We start from the raw sequence: 25,040 nt of genomic DNA on the forward strand, positions 1-25,040 counted from the left end.
CACCAGAAGGTCATTAAATTTGATAAAATTGATAAAAATAAAAAAAAAAGTAAATGAACCCCCCCCTTTATCACCCCCATAGGTAGTAACAATAATAAAATAAAGAAAAAAATTTTTTTCCACTACAGTTAGAACTAGGGTTAGGGTTAGGGAATGTGCACACGTATTCTGGTCCTCTGCGGATTTTTCCACAGCGGTTTTTATAAATCCGCAGTGCAAAACCGCTGTGGATTTATCGCGGTTTTCTGCAGATTTCACTGCGGTTTTCTATTGGAGCAGTTGAAAAACCGCTGCGGAATCCGCAGAAAGAAGTGAAATGTGCGGAAAGTAAACCGCTGCGTTTCCACGCAGTTCTTTCCGCAGCATGTGCGCAGCGTTTTTTGTAAACTCATGGGAAACTGCTGCGGACCCGCAGCGGTGGAAACGCTGTGGATCCGCAGCATTTTCCGCATCGTGCGCACATACCCTTAGAATTAGTCCATGTGCACACGGTGCGGATTTGGCTGCGGATCCGCAGCGGATTGGCTGCTGCGGATTCGTAGCAGTTTTCCATCAGCTTTACAGTTCCATGTAAACCTATGGAAAACCAAATCCGCTGTGCCCATGGTGCGGAAAATACCGTGCGGGTACGCTGTGTTGTATTTTCCGCAGCATGTCAATTCTTTGTGCGGATTCCACAGCGTTTTACACCTGTTCCTCAATAGGAATCCGCAGGTGAAATCTGCACAAAAACACTGGAAATCCACGGTAAATCCGCAGGCAAAACGCAGCGCCTTTTACCCGTGGATTTTTCAAAAATGGTGCGGAAAAATCTCACACGAATCCGCAACATAGCCTTAGGGTTAGGGTTGGAATTAGAGTTAGGGTTGGAATTAGGGTTAGGGTTAGAAATAGGGTTAAAATTAGGCTTGTGGTTATGGTTATGGTTAGGGGTGTGTTGGGGTTAGGGTTGTGGTAATGGGTGTGTTGGGGTTAGGGTTTGAATTAGGATTATGGTTAGGGTTGGGATTAGGGTTAGGGGTGTGTTGGGGTTAGGGCAGGGGTTAGGATTGTGATTAGGGTTATGGCTAGAGTTGAGATTAGGGTTAGGGGTGTGTTGGGGTTAGTGTTGGTGGTAGAATTGAGGGATTTCCACTGTTTAGGCACATCAGGGGTCTCCAAACGCAACATGGCGCCACCATTGATTCCAGCTAATCTTGCGTTCAAAAAGTCAAATGGTGCTCCCTCCCTTCCGAGCCCCGACGTCCGCCAAAACAGTAGTTTACCCCCACATATGGGGTATTGTTGTGAATTCTGTGGTCAAGCTCCCTCCTGTGGTCATAAGTGGTACTTCGGCTGGTTCTGTCTATGAGCTTCCTCTGGTGGATGTGAGTGGGGCTGCGGCTTCTGAGTTTCCTTCCTCAGGTGACGAGGTTAAGTCGTTAGGTGCTGCTCTATTTAACTCCACCTAGTTCTTTGTTCTTGGCCTCCAGTCAATGTTCTAGTATTGGTCTTGCTTTCTCCTGGATCGTTATTGTGGCCTGTCTGCCCTGCATAAGCTAAGTTTTGCTTGTGTTACTTTTGTTTGTTATATTTTCTGTCCAGCTTGCTATATTGGTTTTTCTTGCTTGCTGGAAGCTCTGAGACGCAGAGGGAGCACCTCCGTACCGTTAGTCGGTGCGGAGGGTCTTTTTGCCCCCTCTGCGTGGTTGTTTGTAGGTTTTTGTGCTGACCGCAAAGCTATCTTTCCTATCCTCGGTCTGTTCAGTAAGTCGGGCCTCACTTTGCTAAAATCTATTTCATCTCTGTGTTTGTATTTTCATCTTAACTCACAGTCATTATATGTGGGGGGCTGCCTTTTCCTTTGGGGAATTTCTCTGAGGCAAGGTAGGCTTATTTTTCTATCTTCAGGGCTAGCTAGTTTCTCAGGCTGTGCTGAGTTGCATAGGGAGCGTTAGGCACAATCCACGGCTACCTCTAGTGTGGTATTATAGGATTAGGGATTGCGGTCAGCAGAGTTCCCACGTCTCAGAGCTCGTCCTATGTTAGTAAATATCAGGTCACTTTGTGTGCTCTTAACCACTAGGTCCATTGTGGTTCTGAATCACCTGTTCATAACAGGGTACCAGCATACTTGGGACAAACTGGGCAACAACTATTGGGGTCTAATTTCTCCTGTTACCCTTGTGGAAATAAAAAAGTGCTTGCTAAAACATCATTTTTGAGGAAAGAAAAATTATTTTTTTATTTTCACGGCTCTGCGTTATAAACTTCTGTGAAGCACTTGGGGGTTCAAAGTGCTCACCACACATCTAGACAAGTTCCTTTGGGGGTCTAGTTTCCAAAATAGGGTTACTTGTGGGGGGGTTTTACTGTTTAGGCATATCAGGGGCTCTGCAAATGCAACGTGACGCCCGCAGACCAATCCATCAAAGTTTGCATTTCAAAACGCCACTACTTCCCTTCCGAGCCCCGATGTGTGCCCAATCAGTAGTTTACCCCCACATATGGGGTATCAGCGTACTCAAGACAAACTGGGCAACAATTATTGATGTCCAATTTCTCCTGTTACCCTTGTGAAAATAAAAAATTGCTTGCTAAAACATCATTTTGAGGAAAGAAAAATTAATTTTTTATTTTCACGGCTCTGCGTTGTAAACTTCTGTGAAGCACTTGGGGGATCAAAGTGCTCACCACATATCTAGATAAGTTCCTTGGGGGGTCTAGTTTTCAAAATGGGGTCACTTGTGGGGGGTTTCTACTGTTTAGGCACATCAGTGGCTCTGCAAACGTAACATGATGCCCGCAGACCATGCCATCAAAATCTGCATTCCAAAACGTCACTACTTCCCTTCTGAGCCCCAACGTGTGCCCAAACAGTGGTTCCCCCCACATATGGGGTATCAGCATACTCAGGACAAACTGGACAACAAATTTTGGGGTCCAATTTCTCCTGTTACTCTTGTGAAAATAAAAAATTGCGGGCTAAAAAATAATTGTTGAGGAAAGAAAAATGATTTTTTATTTTCACGGCTCTGCGTTATAAACTTCTGTGAAGCACTTGGGAATTTAAAGTGGTCAACGCACATCTAGGTTAGTTCAATGGGAGGTCTAGTTTCCAAAATGGGGTCACATGTGGGGGAGCTCAAATGTTTAGGGACACAGGGGCTCTCCAAACGCGACATGTTGTCCGCTAACAATTGGAGCTAATTTTTCATTCAAAAAGTCAAATGGCGCTCCTTCCATTCCGAGCCCTGCCGTGTGCCCAAACAGTGGTTTACCCCCACATATAAGGTATCAGTGTACTTAGGAGAAATTGCCCAACACATTTTAGGATCCATTTTATCCTGTTGCCCATGTGGAAATGAACAAATTGAGGCTAAAATAAATTTTTTGTGAAAAAAAAGTACTTTTTCATTTTTACAGATCAATTTGTGAAGCACCTGGGGGTTCAAAGTGCTCACTATGCATCTAGATAAGTTCCTTGGGGGGGTCTAGTTTCCAAAATGGGGTCACTTGTGGAGGAGCTCCAGTGTTTAGGCACACAGGGGCTCTCCAAACGCGACATGGTGTCCGCTAAAGATTGGAGCCAATTTTTCATTGAAAAAGTCAAATGGCGCTCCTTCCCTTCCGAGCCCTGTCGTGCGCCCAAACAGTAGTCCCCCCCACATATGGGGTATCAGCGTACTCAGGAGATATTGGACAACAACTTTCGTGGTTCAGTTTCTCCTTTTACCATTGGGAAAATAAAAAAATTGTTGCTAAAAGATCATTTTTTGTGACTAAAAAGTTAAATGTTCATTTTTTCCTTCCATGTTGCTTCTGCTGCTGTGAAGCACCTGAAGGGTTAAAAAACTTCTTGAATGTGGTTTTGAGCACCTTTAGGGGTGCAGTTTTTAGAATGGTGTCACTTTTGGGTATTTTCAGCCATATAGACCCCTCAAACTGACTTCAAATGTGAGGTGGTCACTAAAAAAATGGTTTTGTAAATTTTGCTGTAAAAATGAGAAATCGCTGGTCAACTTTTAACCCTTATAACATCCTAGCAAAAAAAAATTTTGTTTACAAAACTGATGTAAAGTATACATGTAGGTAATGTTATTTATTAACTATTTTGTGTCACATAACTCTCTTGTTTAACAGAATAAAAATTCAAAATTTGAAAATTGTGAAGTTTTCAAAATTTTAGCCAAATTTCCATTTTTTTCACAAATAAACACAAAAATTATCCACCTAAATTTACCACTAACATGAAGCCCTATATGTCACGAAAAAACAGTCTCAGAACCGCTAGGATCCGTTTAAGCGTTCCTGAGTTATTACCTCATAAAGGGACACTGGTCAGAATTGCAAACAAACGGCCAGGTCATTGAGGTCAAAACAAGCTGGGTCATGAAGGGGTTAAGATAGGACCAATTTCAGTAACTAAATATTTGCAAACTATGGTGGCATAATTGGATTGATCAACATACTTGTTGGGAAAAAAACAAAAAGGCAAAGGCTGGCCACACACATTAGCTGACTCTCTGCCAGTAGCCATCTCATCTGACATACACAGGAGGACTTGCTTGGCCAGTGTGCTCTATGAGAAAGCCCTGGGTTCAGGGGGAATAAATGATCAGTGCCCTCACACAGGCAGCTGAACTTGGTGACAGTCTGGTTCATTCATATATCCAGAATGTTCGATATGTTGAGATGCATTAAATTTATCAGTCTTCTGTCTAGAGCAGTTGCTACACAACTTTACACAGTCGCCATTAATATTTTTCTCACTTTAACGTCTTTGGCTGCAGCTGCAGGAAGCCAGTGGATGTGGATAGTAAAGAATTTAATATTCACTGCTCTCCACTCCCATCTGTGTGGAAAGCAGTAAATATTCATTTCTCTTTAGCAGCGGGTACAGGAGTTAGTGCAGCAGCCAGCTCCTGCCTCATGTGACCCGCTGATCCCTCATTCAGACTAAGACATTGCTCCCCATTTTCATCAACATATTTTGGGGAAAAAAAGGGGCCTTTTATAGTCCGAAAAAATACATTAGATACAACTCTGGATGTTTTTTTAACACATTTACATTTTTTAAAACTGATGTATACTCGTAAAGTGTTTACCAACCTGTGGCTCACTGGTCTCTGCAAAAAAACTCCTTACTTCCCTCCTTTTGGCACATTAGGTTTAGTGGTTTTATGTAGACTAGAAAGTCAGATTAGAAATTGGTATCCTAGATTTACCCATTAAGGTTTTTCTTTACATCACCTGTTTGTTGAGCTCTCCATGCATGTGTTGTGACAATGACAGCCCTGACATGCAGATTCGGCACTGCCGGCGTGCTCCATGTATCCAGGTTCCCTCTGCAGCTTATTGGGTAAGCGCTATAGCTTGCTGAATAAGCAGGGACCATAACAAATTTGCCTAACTCTACTAATGATCACCAACTCTATTGGACAGAATTTTGCCGAGGCTAGGTAGTGCTTGAATCTCGTGCCATGTCGTGTTTGAAAAGCCCCTGATGTGCCTTAACAGAGGAACCCCCCCCACAAGTGACACCATTTTGGAAACTAAACCCCTTAGGGAACTTATCTAGATGTGTATTCAGCACCTTAAACCCACAGGTGCTTCACAGAAAGTTATAACGTAGAGCCATGGAAATTAAAAACATTACATTTTTCCAAAATAAATCTATTTTTAGCTCCATGTTTTGCACTTTAATAAGGGTAACAGGAGAAATTGCACAACAAATTGGATGGAGCAATTTCACCTGGGTACAGATATCCAATATGTGGGGGGATACTACTGTTTGGGCACACGGCGGCGCTTGGAAGGGAAGGAGCGCCATTTGACTTTTTCAATGTAAAATTTACTGGAATATTTAGCGGATGCCATGTCGCGTTTGGAGAGCCCCCTTGTGTGGGGTTTCCTCTGGTAAAGCACATAAGTGACAACATTTTGGAAATTATACCCCTTTGGGAATTTATCTACAGGTGTAGTGACTATTTTGACTTCATGGATGTTTTCCAGAAACAGCAGCAGTGGATGTTGCAGAGTGAAAATTGCAAACTACCGTTGTAGCGACCAGTACATTATGCCCAGCTCATGCTTCTGAAGACACGCACCTGTAAATTATGCAGGCTCTCATCACTACAAAAATGCCAAACATGTGGGTGCTAAAAGTTATTTAGGCACACTGGGGCTCAGAAGGGAGGGGGGCATTTGGATTTGGAAGCAGAGAATTTGCTGAATTTCTTTTGGCGGGTGAGGAGCCATTTTGCTTTTCCAGAGCCTTTGTGCTACCAGTAACGTGGATGTCCCCTATATTTCCGTTAACAGATGACAGATCTGAGTGAGGACTTGCTTTTTTTGTGGATTGAGTTAAAGCTTTTATTGGGAACATTTTACATAATGTTTGGGATCACATTTATCCAGCGCTCAACGCCGACCACTTACTTTGGGGTTTCCATCTAAATCTGCGAGTGATGTGACAGATGAAACCCCTAAGATATCCATTCAGTATAATGAGGCAGCAGATTTACTCTGGACTCCATCTGGCCTCTGTTCAGCGGTGTCCTTTTCACAAATGCATAAAACTCTGCAATCCTGAAAAGACGGACACCGCCGGATCATGGGTCCTATGGCGTCCACAGTGACTCCATCTGCCTCATTACAGGGAATTTTCCATCGTGGTTTCTGTCTGTATCACGCATTTCAAAGATTTACATGGAAACCCCGGTGTAAGTGCTCAGCGCAGAGGGCAGGATAAATGTGTGCCAAGTCTTACTGCGAACTTTGTGAGGCACAATGAAATAAAAATCAACAGTAGTTAAAGAATTGGTTTTATTTTTTTACGCCATTCATAGTGCTGTGCAGGTTTAACAACCAGGCAAAAAAATATAGAATCTGGGCATATAGCTAATGACTAGGGTTGAGCGACCTTTACTTTTATAGGATCGGGTCGGGTTTCACAAAACCCGACTTTTTCAAAAGTCGGGTCGAGTGAAATCGGCCGATCCTATAAAAAAGTCGGGGTCGGGGTCGGCCGAAACTCGAAACCCAATGCAGTGCATTGGGTTTCCATGGTTCCCAGGGTCTGAAGGAGCGGAAACTCTCCTTCAGGCCCTGCGATCCATATTTTAGTGTAAAATAAAGAATTAAAATAAAAAATATCGCAATACTTACCCTCTGACGCGCCCTGGTACTAACTGGGAACCTTCCTTCCTTAGAATCAGCCTTCCAGGACCTTGCGGTGACGTCGCGGTGACGTCGCGGCTTGTGATTGGCCGCGCGGCCGCCCATGTGACCGCTCGCGCGACCAATCACAAGCCGCGACGTCACCGAAGGTCCTGGAAGGGCTGATTCTTAGGAAGGAAGGCTGCCGGAAAGAAGCAGGGCACGTCCGAGGGTGAGTATATTCCTATTAGGTATATACTCACCCTCGGACACGCCCTGCTTCTTTCCGGCAGCCTTTCTTCCTAAGAATCAGCCCTTCCAGGACCTTCGGTGACGTCGCGGCTTGTGATTGGTCGCGCGAGCGGTCACATGGGCGGCCGCGCGGCCAATCACAAGCCGCGACGTCACCGCAAGGTCCTGGAAGGCTGATTCTAAGGAAGGAAGGTTCCCGGTTAGTACCAGGGCGCGTCAGAGGGTAAGTGTTGCGATATTTTTTATTTTAATTCTTTATTTTACACTTTAATCTGAATTCCGATACCAATTCCCGATATCTTAAACATATCGGGAATCGGTATCGGAATTCCGATTCTAGATTCAAAAGATCGCCGACTTCATGGCCGACCCCACACAGGGGTCGGGTCGGGTTTCATGAAACCCGACCTTGCCAAAAGTCGGCGACTTTTGAAAAATTTCGACCCGTTTCGCTCAACCCTACTAATGACAACCAAAAAAGACAAAAAAAATGCCCCTAAAATATAACTTTTAATTAATAATAGGTAAAATGACCTAATAGAGTCAGGAGACAGTATTACTTAACCATATAACTTAATACTAAAAAAGGATTTTATAGAAAACTAATTTTTGCATCGCTTTATTCTGAGAGCTATAACTTATTTTTCTGCTGATAGAGCTGTATGGTGGATTGATTTTTGCGGGATAAGATGACTATTTCAGCAGTACAATTTTTATTTACTTCCGTCTTTATCGCGTTTTATTGCACTTTGTTTGTCGATATGATAAAGCATTGTTGGCCTTGTTTTTTTATTTTTATATTGTGTTTATAAATTTGTCCCACTAGTTAACCCCTTCAATAGAGTGGGTTGTTATGGACGCGGTGATACCAAATGTGTACTTTTTTTATTCACAACTTTATTTATAGGAAATTTTTTTTTTTTTCTCTTTAAGGATTTTTTTAAACATTTTTTACACTTTTACATTGTCCCAGAACAGTATGATGTCTTACTATGTAATGTCATATCGAGGATCTGATACTCTGCATTGCAGAGTATCAGAGGAGGATCTGACAGGCAGGGAAGGAAGCATTCGGAAGGACCCCATGGCCATCTTGTTGCCAGGGGTCTCCATGGAGACTATCAGGCCAACACAATCGCATCACGTAGACCCGATGGAAGTGCGCAGGGAGCCTCCTTCCTGCGCGATGCTTCTCACGTAAAAAAAAACAAACACTACATACTTACATTCAGGTGTCTGTCCTCCGGAGCTCTGCTTCTGTGTAAGCGCCGGCTGGCCGTAAAGCAGAGCACAGCGGTGACATCACCGCTGTGCTTTCCTGCCGGCGCTTACCCAGTGCAGAGAAGCAGAGCGCCGGAGGACAGACACCTGAATGTAAGTATGTAGTGTTTGCTTTTTTTTACGTTTACACTGGTAACCAGGGTAAACATCGGGTTACTAAGCGCGGCCCTGCGCTTAGTAACCCGATGTTTACCCTGGTTACCAGAGGACTTCGCACAGTTGGTCGCTGGAGAGATGTCTGTGTGACAGCTCTCCAGCGACCACACAGCGACGCTGCAGCGATCGGGATCGTTGTCTAGATCGCTGCAGTGTTGCTAAATGTGACGGTACCTTTAGATCCTATCCCAATATGTAGTAGGTGTAATATTAGCAAATGCCTTCAATTAGAATTTAAGTATAGTTCTTCTGATTCACCAATGTTATTACACCTACTACATACTGGAAAAGGATTTTGGAGATAACACCCATTTAAGGCTTATCTACTGAACCATCTATATTGTTTTAACAGTGTAGCCAACCCCACGAGCAAGGCAAATATTACAGACCCTAAACCAAATATTGCCCCCAAATGCCCTCTTTTGTGCCAACACCCCTGAAAATATATAATTCTTACTGCACCCATAATGTGAGCGGTGCAATATTGTGACATCATTGAGCCACCTGCGCTGGGACTCAGACTTGAGCTGCCTACAAGATGTCAAAGGAAAGTAGTGAAACCCTTTTCATGAGGAAGGTATTATCCACCTCCTTCCTCCCCAGGATGGAGCCTTGTGCTTAGCTGAGAACATCTCCCTAGTATCATGTCCTGATACAAACGAGCATCCATGGGGCAAATACAGCTCATTACCTGGGTTTTGTGGACACTTGCATAACATTAATGATTTGTTGCTGTCAGATTATTCTTTTCTTACATCTTTTATACAAAACACTGTGCGCATGCTATTATGGAAAGTGAGGATGGGCAGACAGTATAAGCCCAAGGCAAATTCCAGGAGTCTACAGCTGGTGGATCCCACCACTCCTTAGAGGACTCATTGTAGAAAGGGAGTCAGCTCAGCATGCAGTAAACAAGCCCTCATTCAGCAACAATGGAAAAATGGGTCTCAAACTGGAGACACTTTCTTACAGGATTTTTAGGCGTCATCTCCCCCCCCCCAAAAAAAAAACCACAGCACTCTACAAGTCTGTTATTGCCATAATTACACTGAAATGCAGAATCGTTACCACTTATGTAAAAATGTAAAATCTGGGGCTAAAACTAAATTTATGGTAAAGGTTCAGTTTTCCTCACTGCCCAATGGTGTAAAATCCTGTGACACCCGTGGTGTAAATATGATCACTGCATTCCTAGATGAATTCAGGAGTTGTTCGTAAAATGGGATCACTTATGGGGGGTTCTGCTGTTCTAATACTTTATGGGCTCTCGCAGTGGGTCATGGCACCTGCAAACCATAACAATAAAATCTAATGCTCCTTACCCTCTGAGCTTTGCACTGTGCCTGAAAAATATTTCCCAATTACATGTAGGGTATTGGCGCACTCAGGAACTTTTTTTTTTTACAACAAATGGAGGTCCATTATTTCCTATTTGCCCTTAGAAAAACAACATTTTAGTGGTAAAAATATAAATTTGTTGCCACAAGTTTTTAGTTTTTCTTTCCCCGCTCAATGGTATAAAATTCTGTGAGGCACATGTGGTGTCGTTATGATCATTACATTCCCCAATGATTTCATCTAGGGGTGTAGTTTGTAAAATGAGTTCACATATGGGGGGTTTCTGTTCTGTCACCTCAGGGGTGCTACCAATGTAACATGGCACCCTCAAACCATTCCAGCAATATCTGAACTCCAATATGGCGCCTCTTCCCTTCTGAGCTTTGCCCTGTGCCTCAAATGTAGTATTCCCCCATGTATGGGGTATCTGTACTCAGCAGAAATTGCCCAACAAATTGTATGGAGCAATTTCTCCTGTTACCCTTACAAAAATGCTAAATTTGGAGCTAAGAAAAGATTAGGGAAAGATTGTTGTATTTTCATGGCTCAATGTTGTAAACTTCTGTTTAGCACCCGTGGGTTCAAGGTGCTCAATACACATCTAGATAAGATCTTTAAGGGGTCTAATTTCCCAAATGAGGTAAATTGTGGGGGGTTTCCACTGTTTAGTCACATCAAGACGTCCACTAACAATTCCAGATAATTTTACTTTCAAAGAGTCAAATGGCGCTCCTTCCCTTCCGAGCCCTGCAGAGAGCCCAAATGGTTTTCCTCCAGATATTCAGTATCCGTGTGCTCAGGAGACAACAGACTACAAAATTTGTAGTGAAATTTCTCCTGTTACCCTTATCAAAAAAAGTTTGCATCTGAAGTATATTTTGTTAAAAAAAAAAAAGTTAAAATGTTTTTTTTCCACATTCCAAAAATACCATTGAAGCACCTGAAGGGTTGATAAACTCCTTGAATGTGGTTTTGAGCACCTTGAGGGGTGAAGTTTAGAATGGTGTCACTTTTGCGTATCATATAGTTTTGTTAAACTTGGAAATATAAATTGACCAGTGATTTCTCATAACAGTTATAACTTCCTAACAAAAATTCTGGGTCCAAAATTGTGCTGATGTTAAGTAGACATGTGGAAACTGTTTAAACCATTTTGTGTGAAATCTCTGATTTAAGGCCATGAAAATTCAAAGTTGTAAAATTGCAAAATATTCCAAATTTTTACCAAATTTCATTTTTTCACAATTAATCGCAAGTCATATTAATGTAATTCATGATAGTGGTAAAATTTCTATTAGTCATGAAAAAAACTCAAAAATACCATGATCCATTTAAGCCTTCCAGAGTTATTACCAGAAAGCGACAGGTCAGAATTGTGAAATTGGCCTGGTCATTAGCGTGAAAACCATCTTCGAGGGTGAAGTAGTTAAAAGCCTATGTATGAAAGGTGGGTAGGTTTGGATATCAACTTGGCCGGTACAAAAACTGAATTGGACAGGGAAGTTTGAGATGAATTAGCAGCTTTGAGGATAAATTATAATCCCCATATGAAAACCTGTGTAGATCTCTCAGGGAGAAGCAAGAGTTCTTAACCCTTGAAGCAACATTTAACTTCTTGGATCAGAACTCAACCACCCTGAGGGAGTAGTCTTCTCAAGTTCACTAAAAACCTAAATTACATATCCATTTGTTGTACAATAGGTTCATTATGGCCATACAATGATTATGCCCATTTCCAGTAAAGCTGTACTGGACAGATTATTTTTTTTTATTCGTCTTGACATTTTTTATATACGTTTACTTTCATATTCTTGTATAACCAATTCGATGTATCCTACATTTTCCCATAGCGTGATATGGAGTCTCCCTCTGGTCCTAACAGAATCACCAGTTTCCAGGCGGCAATGGAAGCGACTTTCCAAGCCTTGGATAAAGAGGAAATCAGCTCAGCCATTAAAAAGATGGGCAAAAGGATATCTGATAAAGTTCTACTTGCGCAAGTTACATGAGTAGTTACGTGCACCCGTCAGAGAAAGCTCCATGGACATGCAGCCATCTCACTTGATAACACTATTATTGCCCTGTAAAATTCTACCCAAAGTGAAAAAAGTTTTCAAACTCCTCAAGATTCATCTAGGTGGTGCTGGAGTGCTCAAGAGTCCAGGTGTGAGCTGCGAGCATGTGCATTCTGCCTTGGACGATGTCCTGCTTGGCACAGTTCGCATCAATGTCATTGAGCAGCAAGTCGATCAAAACAGAATGACCAACTTCAGTGCTGCCTTGGTGCCTGATGCAATGGTTTATATCCTCAGTTCATGATAACATTGACATTCTCATCTAGAATTATGAGGACCTTTTCTAATCAAACCAATCTGTTTTTCTTTATCAGTTGGATCATGCAATGAACACTAAAGGTATAACAAACAAGAAGAGCGAGAGAGAGAGCGAGAGCGAGAGAGCGAGAGAGCGAGAGAGCGAGATAGTGAGAGCGAGAGAGCGAGAGCGAGAGCGAGAGAGTGAGAGCGAGAGAGAGAGCGAGCGACCTGATTCTTCATTTCACATCTCCGTTTCATACGTTTTTGGCCGACTCCGTCATTTTCCTTTTTTTCGCCAGACAAAAAAAAAAAACATTCCTCTGGAAACGGCTGTTTGGGCGGTCCGGAAAAAAAACGGATGAAACGTCTAGCCATCAGGCGCTAAAACCACCAAGAAAAAAAAACAGATCCGGCGTAAAAAAAATAAAATAAAAAAAAAAAAACAATTTTTCAAAAGTTATTATTATTATTATTATTATTATTATTATTATTATTAATTTATTTATATAGCACCATTGATTCCATGGTGCTGTACATGAGAAGGGGTTACATACAAGTTACAAATATCACATACAGTAAACAAACTAACAATGACAGACTGATACAGAGGGGCGAGGACCCTGCCCTTGCGGGCTTACATTCTACAGGATTATGGGGAAGGAGACAGTAGGTTGAGGGTTGCAGGAGCTCCGGTGTTGGTGAGGCGGTAGCTCCGGTGTTGGTGAGGCGGTAGCTTCGTTGGTGATGAGGCAGCAGCGGTGTCAGTGCAGGCTGTAGGCTTTCCTGAAGAGATGAGTTTTCAGGTTCCGTCAGTTGCCAGATAGTGCCTGAAAAAAACCTGATGTTTGAAAGTAGCCTTACTTATTGTTTGGAACATACATACATACATACATACATACATACATACATATATATATCAGCACAGAATCAAATAGAAAAAAGTGGACTTTATTGCCTGAACGGTGTGGCATCGTTTCGGATACAAAATCCTTTTTCAAGGCTTGAAAAAGAATTTTTACTTGAATTTCCTCCTGGATTTATCTTATTTTTTGTGACAATGTTGATCGTGGCGGTCGAAGCAATCATGGTCATATGAGAAGTTGTATTACACTTAATATGACTATCTTAGATAGTCGCAATTATATATTGAGTATGATAGCTCAGGTATTTAACAATTTTATTTAATCTCATTATCAAGTTGTAGGGATGTTCCAGATTCTAAATCCACGTTGCCTCATTTTATAATGGGAGTCAGCTAGTGTCACCCGCTCTTCTGTTTACCTGAAGTTGGCACTTTGCCACCAGGTGTTTTACTCTGTAGGCCTCATCTATGGAACCAGGCATGTCACAGACAGCTTACAATACATGCAGTTACATGGGGCACGCTGCACAATACAGGCATACATTGAGCCATTGGGGGCCTAATAGATGGAAGTCAAGCTGGAAAGAAGATTGCATCTGAGGATCAGTAGTGGTGAAACAATTTTCAGATACTGCGAAGGACAGGCATAGTTTAATTAAAGAAAAATATATTTTTGTTTAACTCATTCCTCGACCTGTAGTCAATGTGTTCACATGGCCTATTTGGTGAGGTTTCAATATGGGTATTTAAGTCAACCAATAATGTGTCCTGTTGACGCCATGGTTTCCCCCCCCCCCCCCAGAATTCATCAAAATATTTTCAATTATGCCATTTTGGGGTAAACAAAAGTTTTTGATCATTGTTTGTAAATGCAGGATGCAGATTTTTGGAATGATTAGGTGACATAAAAGAACATTGTTACATACAGCATGAAGATTTATTTCATCTATAGAGTATTGGAGGATTTAGGCCATTTTCACACATTTACTTCAGTGTCACTTGACATAAGAAAGCAACCTGTTAGATTATGTCAACAATTGGCAGATACTGGATAAACCAAGCATGGCCTCCACCCAGATGTCTTTTGTACCTGGGCTGATCTTTCTACTCAATAGACTTGTGTTTAAGGAGAGATCTTCATTTCCATATGACTAGACGGTCACTTACCCCATTGTCTATGGAAGGAGGAGGAACCTCAATCTCATGGCCATGGTGTCCATATAAGACTGATGGGACATTGCAGTCATTTCTGTGTCATTTGCACTCAACTCCTAGAGAAGCGACTTCACAAATTGTGAGATTGCAGCTCGTCCTACATTGGATCAAAACCTACTTGAGGAAAACCAACTGAATTTTCATTTCATCATAATCTACGATGGTCACCCACACCAAAGAGGAGGACTACCAGTATTTGAAGACACTGGGTAGCGGAACCTATGGCAAAGTGGTCATGGCTACCGAGAAGAAGACAGGTAAGGCCTAACATTACAAGGGTGAATTAGTCATATGGGATTTTTAATATCTGAAACTATTTAACATGAAAACCATAAGTCTTCCCTGAGCCATGTAGTCTAAAGGTCGGTTATTAGTTGTGATTCGCGCTCTTAAGGTACCTTCACACATAACGATATTGTTAACGATATCGTTGCTATTTGTGACGTAGCAACGATATCGTTAATGAAATCGTTATGTGTGACAGCGACCAACGATCAGGCCCCTGCTGGGAGATCGTTGGTCGCTGAAGAAAGTCCAGAACTTTATTTCGTCGCTGGACTCCCTGGAGACATCGCTGGATCGGCGTGTGTGACACCGATCCAGCGATGTCTTCACTGGTAACCAGGGTAAACATCGGGTAACTAAGCGCAGGGCCGCGCTTAGTAACCCGATGTTTACCCTGGTTACCATGCTAAAAGTTAAAAAAAACAAACACTACATACTTACCTACCGCTGTCTGTCCTCCAGCGCTGCGCTCTGCACTCCTCCTGTACTGGCTGTGAGCCGGAAAGCAGAGCGGTGACGTCACCGCTCTGCTTTCCGGCTCCCAGACAGTACAGGAGGAGAGCAGAGAAGCAGAGCGCAGCGCTGGAGGACAGACAGCGGTAGGTAAGTATGTAGTGTTTGTTTTTTTTTACTTTTAGCATGGTAACCAGGGTAAACATCGGGTTACTAAGCGCGGCCCTGCGCTTAGTTACCCGATGTTTACCCTGGTTACCGGCATCGTTGGTCGCTGGAGAGCTGTCTGTGTGACAGCTCTCCAGCGACCAAACAGCGACGCTGCAGCGATTCGGATCGTTGTCGGTATCGCTGCAGCGTCGCTAAATGTGAAGGGGCCTTTAGATGTGTCAGACGTCACCAATTCATGTCCTCACATCACCAGATCATTTTCATAAGGTTTACCACATGTTAAAAAGGTTTGCCTATGTTAAACAAAAAAAAAAAAAATCATGACAAAAGAGAGTTAAAAAAATAATTCTATGCAGTAGCACCGTAACACCTGAGACTCTTCAAACCCCTTAAGAATGGTGGCTTTAGGACAAAGCTATTTTTTTTGTTCATGGTAATTTCAGGAGCCATATTATTTTTGGGCAATATAGCTGTATGAAAGCTGGGTTATTTCTGGATGAGTTGTATCGGTCTTGGCTGCATTTCGGGGTTCATATAACTACCAAAGTTTGTTTTGTGAAAAAGGAAATAAATTAAACCTAGCAGGTGCACAAGCCTCCAGAGCAAAGCATCCAATACTTAAAAACTGTGTAAACTGCTATGGGGTAGATTTAGTATTACGTTGTGTATTTCTTGGTTAACTTGTTTCTTTTGTACATTTCATCTTCCACTTTATTTTTGCGAGTAGCAAGACAAACTATATATAGGACAATTCTGAATCCACCTGTAGCATCTTTCCTTGGGTGGATTGTGGGGGAATCAATTTATAGGACAAAAGCTTAGTTTCTACTTTTGCCATTGAAAATCCAAGAATTTTATTTTGCTTCATCGCGTACAGTGCATGGGTTTAAGAGTTTTATAGTATGGATCATGTAATCAGTGATATAAAATGTTAAAAAATGGATCTTGTGTAAATTGCATAAATTCTCACATTTTACTACTTTAGCACAACAAAAAAGAAAGCCACTTATCACGTTCACACCGCAGCCTTTTGTTTCAGAGACCCTTCGCATCTTTTTTTTCTATGATCTGGGGCTGGTTGAGGGCTTGAGGGACGAGTTGATGCTTATAGTGATTCCATTTTGGTGTGGATACGATCTTTTGATCGTCTGTTAAAGCATATTAATGCAATGTTGTGGTGACCAAAAAAAAAAAAAAAAAAACCTCTGGCGCTTTGACTTTTCTTTTGCTACGCCGTTTATTTACTGGATTAATTTTTTAGTATATAGGTCGGGTGATTTTGAATGCAACAATACAAATTGTGTTTTTTTTTGTATTGGTTTTATTTTGAATGGGGCGAGTGTGGGGGTGATTTGAATTTTTATTTTAAAAAAATTCTTACTTTTCACTTGCTTTAACCTCTTAACCCCTGGAGATATTTTCATTTTTGCGTGTTTTTTTAATGCTCCCTTCATTCAAGAGCCATAACTTTTTTGTTTTTTGGTCAACATGGCCATGTGAGGGCTTGTTTTTTGTGCGACGAGTTGCACTTTTTTCAGTACAATATGTTAAAACCAACGGTGTCATTCAAAACAGGAAAAAAAATTCCAAGTGTGGTGAAATTGGTAAAAAAAAAAAAAAAAAAAAAAAAAAGCATTTTTAAGTTCACAAAATGCCCTAACTGACCTGCTGTTATGTTTCTCCAGGTCATTACGAGTTCATAAAAAAAAAAAACTAGACATTTTGTGTAAACGAACTAGTGATGACCTGGAGAATTATAATGGCAGGTCTTTTAGCATTAAGTGAACATGGTAAAAAAAAAACAAAAAAAAAACAGAAAAACTAAACTCTGGGATTGCACTTTTTTTTGCAATTCTACTGTACTTGAATTTTTTTGCATTTCCTTCAGCACACAATATGTTCATTGGTTTTAACATATTGTGTACTGAAGGAAATAAAAAAAAATCAAGTACAGTAGATTTGCAAAACAGTGCAATCCCAGAGTTTGTTTTTTGTGTTTTTTTTTACCATGTTCACTAAATGCTAAAACAGACCTGCCATTATAATTCTCCAGGTCATCACTAGTTCGTTGACACCAAACATGTCTAGTTTTTTTTTATGAACTCGTAATGACCTGGAGAATCATAACGGCAGGTCAGTTAGGGCATTTTGTGAACATAATTAAAAAAAAAATTGTATTTTTATTTTACCAATTTCACCGCACTTGGAATTTTTTTTCTGTTTTGAATGACACCGTTGGTTTTAACATATTGTGTACTGGAAAAAGTGCAACTCGTCACACAAAAACAAGCCCTCACATGGCCATGTTGACCAAAAAATAAAAGTAATGGCTCTTGGAATAAGTTGAGTAAAAAAAACGAAAATGCAAATAAAGAATACACCCCTGGGGATTAAGAGGTTAAAGCAATTGAAAGTAAAAAAAAAAATAAAATAAATGTTCAAATCACCTGCCACATTCAAATGAAAACAATGAAAAAAAAAAAAATGCACATTTGTCATGGCCACATTCAGAATCTCCCGGTCTATCAATATATAAATATTAATCCAATCGGTAAACGGCGTAGAGTTCGTATTTTAATCACCACAACATTGCATTAATATGCAATAATGGGCGATCAAATGATCGAATCTGCACCAAAATTGTATCATTAAAATCATCAGCTTGGCACCCAGCCTGGAATCCCTTAAAATAGAGACACTACGGGTATCGGAAAATGGCACAACATGTTTATTTATTTATTTATTTTTTAAATGTGGAGGTTTGTTTTCACCACTTCGATACCAAACATGTTTATTTGCTTAACAAAAAAACCTACATTGTGCCGTTTTCTGATACCCGTTGTGTCTCCATTTTTCGTGTTTGCGGGCCGGGTGAGGGCTTATTTTTTCAGCGCCAAAACAACTGACATGGTGCAAGTTAAGTTGTGGGCACAGTGCGAGACACGAGACAGGGAGAGACACGACGTGTGCAGTACATGTACAGTCAATGTCATCAAGGGGTTAAAAGTGGTAGTCCGGTCTAGAATGGTAAGTCTACAGTCACAGACTGCGACATATGAAACCTTCCAGTCAGTCTCGGACTATGGTGCCAAGGGCCCACCAGTAATATTGACTATGAGGGGACCCACTTTTCACCTGTATACAAATATTACTTTACCCTCGTCCACAAATTTACCTCCATCTCTATATAATAAACTGGGCAGTGTGGTTAATGAATGATGAGATGCTGTTTTTTTTCTATCCAGAGTGAATCAAGTGAATTATGGCACATACTGCCCATACAGTGGGATTGGGGGCCCAGATCTGCACAGGGGCCCGCCGTGGGATTCCCCTGCTATCCTATGGGCCAGTCCGAGCCAGCTTCCAGTACACACACACTATAGGCTGCGAGGATTTGCCAGTGTCTCGACAGTCAAATATGCAGATTCCTGGCCAGAACCAGTCCAGTAGATGTGGTGTCGCACAAGGCCATGCCCACTACATTGATTCTGCCATGGAGTATGATTACCACATACTTGGCAGCCATTCCTGGTGGGGACAGTCCATTTCTTGCAGCGCACAGTCTACAGTCACACGGCAACTGTAGACTTATTATTGACTACATAATCCCTTTTAGAAAAATATTTTTGTTCTGGCTCTCAGAACCGGATCCATATAGTCCATAGAGCGGTAAGAGGACTTCATTTAATTTTTGCATTATTTTTGGCAGCATTTGTGGTGTGGAATAAAATGGTTACACTTTTCTAGATTGCATATTTGATTATCTATAATAGCAACCCATCAGTAAGTGATCATACTGCAGGGTTACCAATGAGCCAAAAGGGAAAGAAATAAGTTGCAATCTCAAATCCGATCCATTCATCATGGAGCAATAAATTACCTGATCTCTTGAGGGGTTAAAGACTAAACTTTAGAGTAATATTCATTTTCCACAAAGAATTTGATTTGATATATTAATTAATTTTGCTCTTTTAATTAAGGAAACAATGTGGCCCTTAAGCTAATGAAGAAGACACAGACAAAGTACGAATATTTCCTTCATGAGCTGTGTGTGTCCATCCAGCTATCAAGTCATGAAGGAATCATCTCCACCCACCCCATCTTTGTGGACTCTGATAACTTCTACGTCCTGACCCAGGATTTGGCCCCTGCAGGAACTCTTCACTCACTGATAGAACCCGGTGTAAGTATTTCAGAATCACTAATGTTTAATATTGGTGATGAGCGAATATACTCTCTACTCGAGACTTCTCGAGCACGCTCGGGGGTCCTCAGAGTATTTTTTAGTGCTCGGAGATTTAGTTTTTCTTGCAGCAGCTGAATGATTTACATCTCTTAGCCAGCTTGATTACATGTGGGGATTCCGTAGCAACCAGGCAACCCCCACATGTACTTATGCTGGCTAACAGCTGTAAATCATTCAGCTGCGGCAAGAAAAACAAAATCTCCGAGCACTAAAAAAAAATACTCGGAGGACCCCCGAGCATGCTCGAGAAGACTCGAGCAATGAGAATATTCACTCATCACTATTTAATATTTAACTATTGTATTTTTCAGACTATAAAAATGCAAATAGGTGTTAGGAAGAGGAAATGAGTCAGAATTTACCATATTTTGCTTCAATGTTTTCTCATATCCCCTAACCTTGTATATTTATCTCCCCAATCCATGGTCCCCTCATCCCAATCCTGGTAGGAATGCCCCCCCATCAGAAAAACATTAAGAAAAAAAAAACACACTTATTGTCCCTGCGCTTCATAGCAGTACGATACCAGCAGCTAATTTATGCTTTTAAGCAGCTCATGGCATGTGCTGCCAAGGAGCAGAGCACAGCTGCCAGAATATTCACTACTCCCCTCACCAGGACTATAGGCGTGTGGAGCAGTGAATATTAATCTTCTTTAATAGCAGGCAAAGTCACCTCAGCTGATGGGTGATCACATGTGCCCGCTACCAAAGGGAATATTCACTGGTCAACAGTCTCATGGGCAAGCAGAGCAGTGAATATTCATTCTCTATCATAGCGGGCACACATGGTCCTCCAGCAGCTTTAGGAAGCCAGTGGATGCGGAGTGTAAAGAATTTAATATTCACTGCTCTCCACTCCCATCTTTGTGGAAAGCAGTAAATATTCATTTCTGTTTAGCAGCGGGTACAGGAGTTAGTGCAGCAGCCAGCTCCTGCCTCCTGTGACTCGCCGATCCCTCATTCAGCCTAAGACATCGCTCCCCATTTTCCTCAACATATTTTGGAGTAAAAAAAAAGGTGCCTCTTCTAGCCCGAAAAAATACAGTAGATACAACTCTGGATTTTTTTTTTACCACAATTACATTTTTTTTAAACTGATGTATACTAGTAAAGTGTTTACCAACCTGTGGCTCACTTGTCTCTGCAAAAACTCCTTACTTGCCCCCTTTTGGCACAATAGTTTTAATGGTTTTATGTAGACTAGAAAGTCAGATTAGAAATTGGTATCCTAGATTTAAGTACCCATTAAGGTTTTTCTTTATATCACATGTTTGTTGAGCTCTCCATGCTTGTGTTGCGACAAGGACAGCCCTGACCTGCAGATGCGGCACTGCCGGCATGCTCCATGTATCCGGGTTCCCTCTGCAGCTTATTGGGTAAGCGCTATAGCTTGCTGAATTAGCAGGGACCATAACAAATTCGCTTTAAGGTACCTTCACACATAACGATATCGTTAACGATATCGTTGCTTTTGGTGATGTTGCAACGATATCGTTAAGGAAATCGCTATGTGTGACAGCGACCAACGATCAGGCCCCTGCTGTGCCATCGTTGGTCGCTGAACAAAGTCCAGAACTTTATTTCGTCGCTGGATCTCCCGTGGACATCGCTGGATCGGCGTGTGTGACACCGAACCAGCGATGTCTTCACTGGTAACCAGGGTAAACATTGGGTAACTAAGCGCAGGGCCGCGCTTAGTAACCCGATGTTTACCCTGGTTACCATCCTAAAAGTAAAAAAAACAAACAGTACATACTTACCTACCGCTGTCTGTCCCCGGCGCTGTGCTCTGCACTCCTCCTGTACTGGCTGTGAGCGTCGGTCAGCCGGAAAGCAGAGCGGTGACGTCACTGCTCTGCTTTCCGGCCGCTGTGCTCACAGTCAGTACAGGAGGAGAGCAGAGTACAGCGCCGGGGACAGACAGCGGTAGGTAAGTATGTACTGTTTGTTTTTTTTACTTTTAGGATGGTAACCAGGGTAAACATCGGGTTACTAAGCGCGGCCCTGCGCTTAGTTACCCGATGTTTACCCTGTTTACCGGCATCGTTGGTCGCTGGAGAGCGGTCTGTGTGACAGCTCTCCAGCGACCAAACAGCGACGCTGCAGCGATCCGGATCGTTGTCGGTATCGCTGCAGCATCGCTTAATGTGAAGGGGCCTTAACTCTACTAATGATCACCAACTATATTGGAAAGATCTGTAGTCACAAGATGGAAAAGGTGAGGGACCAGTGGTGCCAGAAACTATATTACAGGGCCAATAATTAAATACAATAAAGGAAGTAAAGAAGTTTCTGGTACATCGAACAGGTAAAAATCAAAAGGTTTATTTGAACATGGCTAAAACAAAACCAACATAACCTGGCGCATTAAATGGCACGGCAGTTCACCCTTTGACAGAGACGCGTCAGGTTGTTTTTATTTTAGCCATAGTTAAGTAGGTTGAATAAAGACCTAGGTCCATCAACTGCCACCTTTCTCCACCAATTGTACATTTCGTCATGCCATGTTCAAATAAAATTTGATTTTACCTGGTCTGTGTGCCAGAAACATTTCCTTCCTCCATTTGCTGTGTGCTCCAGCAGGATCGGCACCCACCAGCTCTATGCCAGTTATCGAATGCTTGTGTTGAGACTACCTGTTCCTCTTCACTGCCCCTATAAGCATTTTACTACACACAGTGAACATTATTTATGGTGGCAAAATTAAAAGAAAACATGGGAGATAAAACATTCATGATCTTAAATTACCACTTATTTTAAGTGAACAGATATTGAATGGTTTCCTTTACTTTTCCAGGTTGGAATTCCAGAAGCGATGGTGAAGCGTTGTGCGCTACAGTTGACCAAAGCATTGGAATACATGCACGATCAAGCACTGGTGCATAGAGACATTAAACCAGACAATGTGCTACTCATGGACAAAGACTGCTTCCATGTCAAGCTAAGTGATTTCGGTTTGACAAGAGCCATCGGTACCCTCGTACCATCAATGTCACCCTTGATTCCCTTCATGTCCCCAGAGCTTTGTCAGTTGCGGCGCCATGAAACTCTAGACCTACGCCCCACCATTGACACCTGGGCCTTTGGCGTACTGCTTTTTGTCTCTTTTACTGGATGTTATCCATGGGAAAGAGCAATAGAAGATGATCCTCTCTTCAAAGACTTTATCCACTGGCAACGGTTTCAAAGCTACATTTCACCTTCAGGACGCTGGACCAAATTTTCTGCCAGTGCTCAACAATTATTTCACGCCCTGTTCACTGAAGACCCCACCACCAGGAGTCCAGTAAACGTAGTCCTCAACTACCTTCACTTTCCATGGGGAGAAGACTACGTGCCTGAACATTCTCAAGAGATTGTTGTGGACAATGATGAAATCAATCATTTTGAGACTGAATTAATAGTCATTGAAGAAGAAGATCACTACATTGTGGTGGAGAACCGAGGGGACATCGAGTGCATCATCATAGGTGATGCATCAGTGGAAGCAATTTTTACGTCCAGTGATACACTGCTGATTTGGTCAGAAAACGCCAACCTTGACTTGGGATCTGAAGTGGAGATCGTTTAGCTCTTGCAAGGTAATAATGTGGTGAGTAGTGATGAGCGAGCGTGCTCAGATAATGTGTTAACAGAGTGCAGTTGTGTGCTGACATAGTATCCTCGGCGTCCTCTAATACTAACCTGCTTGTGTTGTGGCTGTCAAATAGCCGCAGACCTACAGATACGGTGACTCGAAGATAGTATTATAGAACACCAAGTGTAGAGCTCACAATCTTGCAGGTTGCTTACCATCAATTTGTGTTGTCTTCTGAATTGAAAGATTACAGCTTGTCCAAAGTGCAAATATCAGGGTATTTTACCAAGGGTATATATGCACTTTGCCTGGTTTTAAAATCCCATGGAGGAGATATGAGCAGATTTTAGTATCTTACAGCCCAGCACAGAAACTGAATTGTAGGGAGGAGTCTTTAGATGAACATGAACCAAGTAATGTGAATGGCCTCTACCCTTCATTAACCCTCCGTCAGGGGCAACTGAACTGACAGGCGCAGCTCACTTAGTTTCATTTCTATATTTTCAGTGGTTTGTCTGGGAAACACCATACTTTTCTGGTTACTAAACATTTTTTTTTTATTATGTGTATTCTCATTTATTAAATTCCTATTAAGGTAACAGATCTCTTTTAGAGAACTGAAATTTAAAAAAAAGCAAAATATAGCCAATTTTCTAGCCTGTGCCGGACAGGCGAAATGCCCCTAAACTCATTAAAACATATTGCCCCTGACAGAGGGTTAAATTAGCAGTTTTATAAGGAGAAATGTTTGTAACTATGATAGTCTGCAGATCTCAAACTGAACCAAAAGTTTGACAGATAAGCAAGCGCTGTTTAGTTTCTAGAATAAGAATCCAACATATCAGGGGTTGTGTTTTTTGGTGAGATTGGTAAAACTATGCCTCAATTACATTTACAGACTCACCGGGGGACAATGGAGGCCAGGAGATCGAGGACATTATCCAAGTCATGAGAAGATGGGCCAAGGGACGTCTGATCAAGTTTTACTTCCTCAAATCAAGAGGTAGGTGAGCCCAGTCAGATAAAGCTTTTATGACAGAGGCATTTGCTTAAATATCCATGACTTTCTTATCCTACATAAAATGAATATAAAGGAGTTATGTTATTTTAAAAGGAATCTTGTAGCAAAGTTAAACCACCATCTTGCTGCCATCTCATTTGAGAACACCATTATTGCCTCGCTACATCCTACTAGAAGGAAAACAGACTTATCCATTACTTAGGTAGTATTTTATTCATAGCAGCCAGGGCTGTGGAGTTTGACCTTTTATATACAGACTCCACCAAAATAAAGTCCAACTGCTAAAATATGTAATAAGTTGGGTACAATAGTTCAATGCAGAATGTGCTGAATATCTGCATATGGATTTGGGAAAGTTCTGCAATGTCCAATAAATGTCTATTCCTGATCTAATGATCTCTGTTCTTAGTGGAGATGAACTTGCGCGGCTCTTGATAGGACGAGCTTTATTATGCCAGGATCACACACAGCGAGATACGGCCGAGTCTCGCAGGTTAAAAACAAGCTCTGGCACCGGCATTTCGGAGCAGAGCATGCAGCGGCATAGCAATACATGGAGCTGCACGCTCCGCTCCGGAGTGCCGTGCCAGAGCTTGTTTTTAACCTGCGAGACTCGGCCGTATCTCGCTGTAGTGTGACTCCGGCCTTAGTGAGCAATGATGATGAGTGCAGGTCTGCTGGCATTGCTCTCAAGACCTGGTTAAACTAGTTAGATCCTCTTTCATA

General features: G+C 41.9%; 1 protein-coding gene across 1 annotated transcript; it reads left to right on the top strand.

Annotated features, from left to right (window-relative positions):
• The first annotated feature begins 14,719 nt into the window (after positions 1–14,719).
• On the top strand, positions 14,720–24,749 carry LOC138637917 (serine/threonine-protein kinase SBK1-like). The gene is made up of 5 exons (XM_069726839.1): positions 14,720–14,816; positions 19,449–19,651; positions 22,514–23,186; positions 24,192–24,296; positions 24,724–24,749. Exons 1-5 carry the CDS (start codon positions 14,720–14,722, stop codon positions 24,747–24,749), a joined length of 1,104 nt encoding a protein of 367 aa, XP_069582940.1.
• The last annotated feature ends 291 nt before the right edge of the window (positions 24,750–25,040 follow it).

This window comes from Ranitomeya imitator, chromosome 5 (assembly GCF_032444005.1).
Source record: "Ranitomeya imitator isolate aRanImi1 chromosome 5, aRanImi1.pri, whole genome shotgun sequence".
NCBI classification, from domain to species: domain Eukaryota; kingdom Metazoa; phylum Chordata; class Amphibia; order Anura; family Dendrobatidae; genus Ranitomeya; species Ranitomeya imitator.

What these genes read in the sequence shown, in the direction of transcription:
- LOC138637917 (XM_069726839.1), top strand. Translation starts at nt 14,720, where the DNA reads ATGGTCACCCACACCAAAGAGGAGGACTACCAGTATTTGAAGACACTG. An exon ending in ACTCACTGATAGAACCCGGT is followed by an intron (nt 19,652 to 22,513) that starts GTAAGTATTTCA and finishes TTACTTTTCCAG; the next exon opens with GTTGGAATTCCAGAAGCGAT. An exon ending in TTACTTCCTCAAATCAAGAG is followed by an intron (nt 24,297 to 24,723) that starts GTAGGTGAGCCC and finishes CTCTGTTCTTAG; the next exon opens with TGGAGATGAACTTGCGCGGC.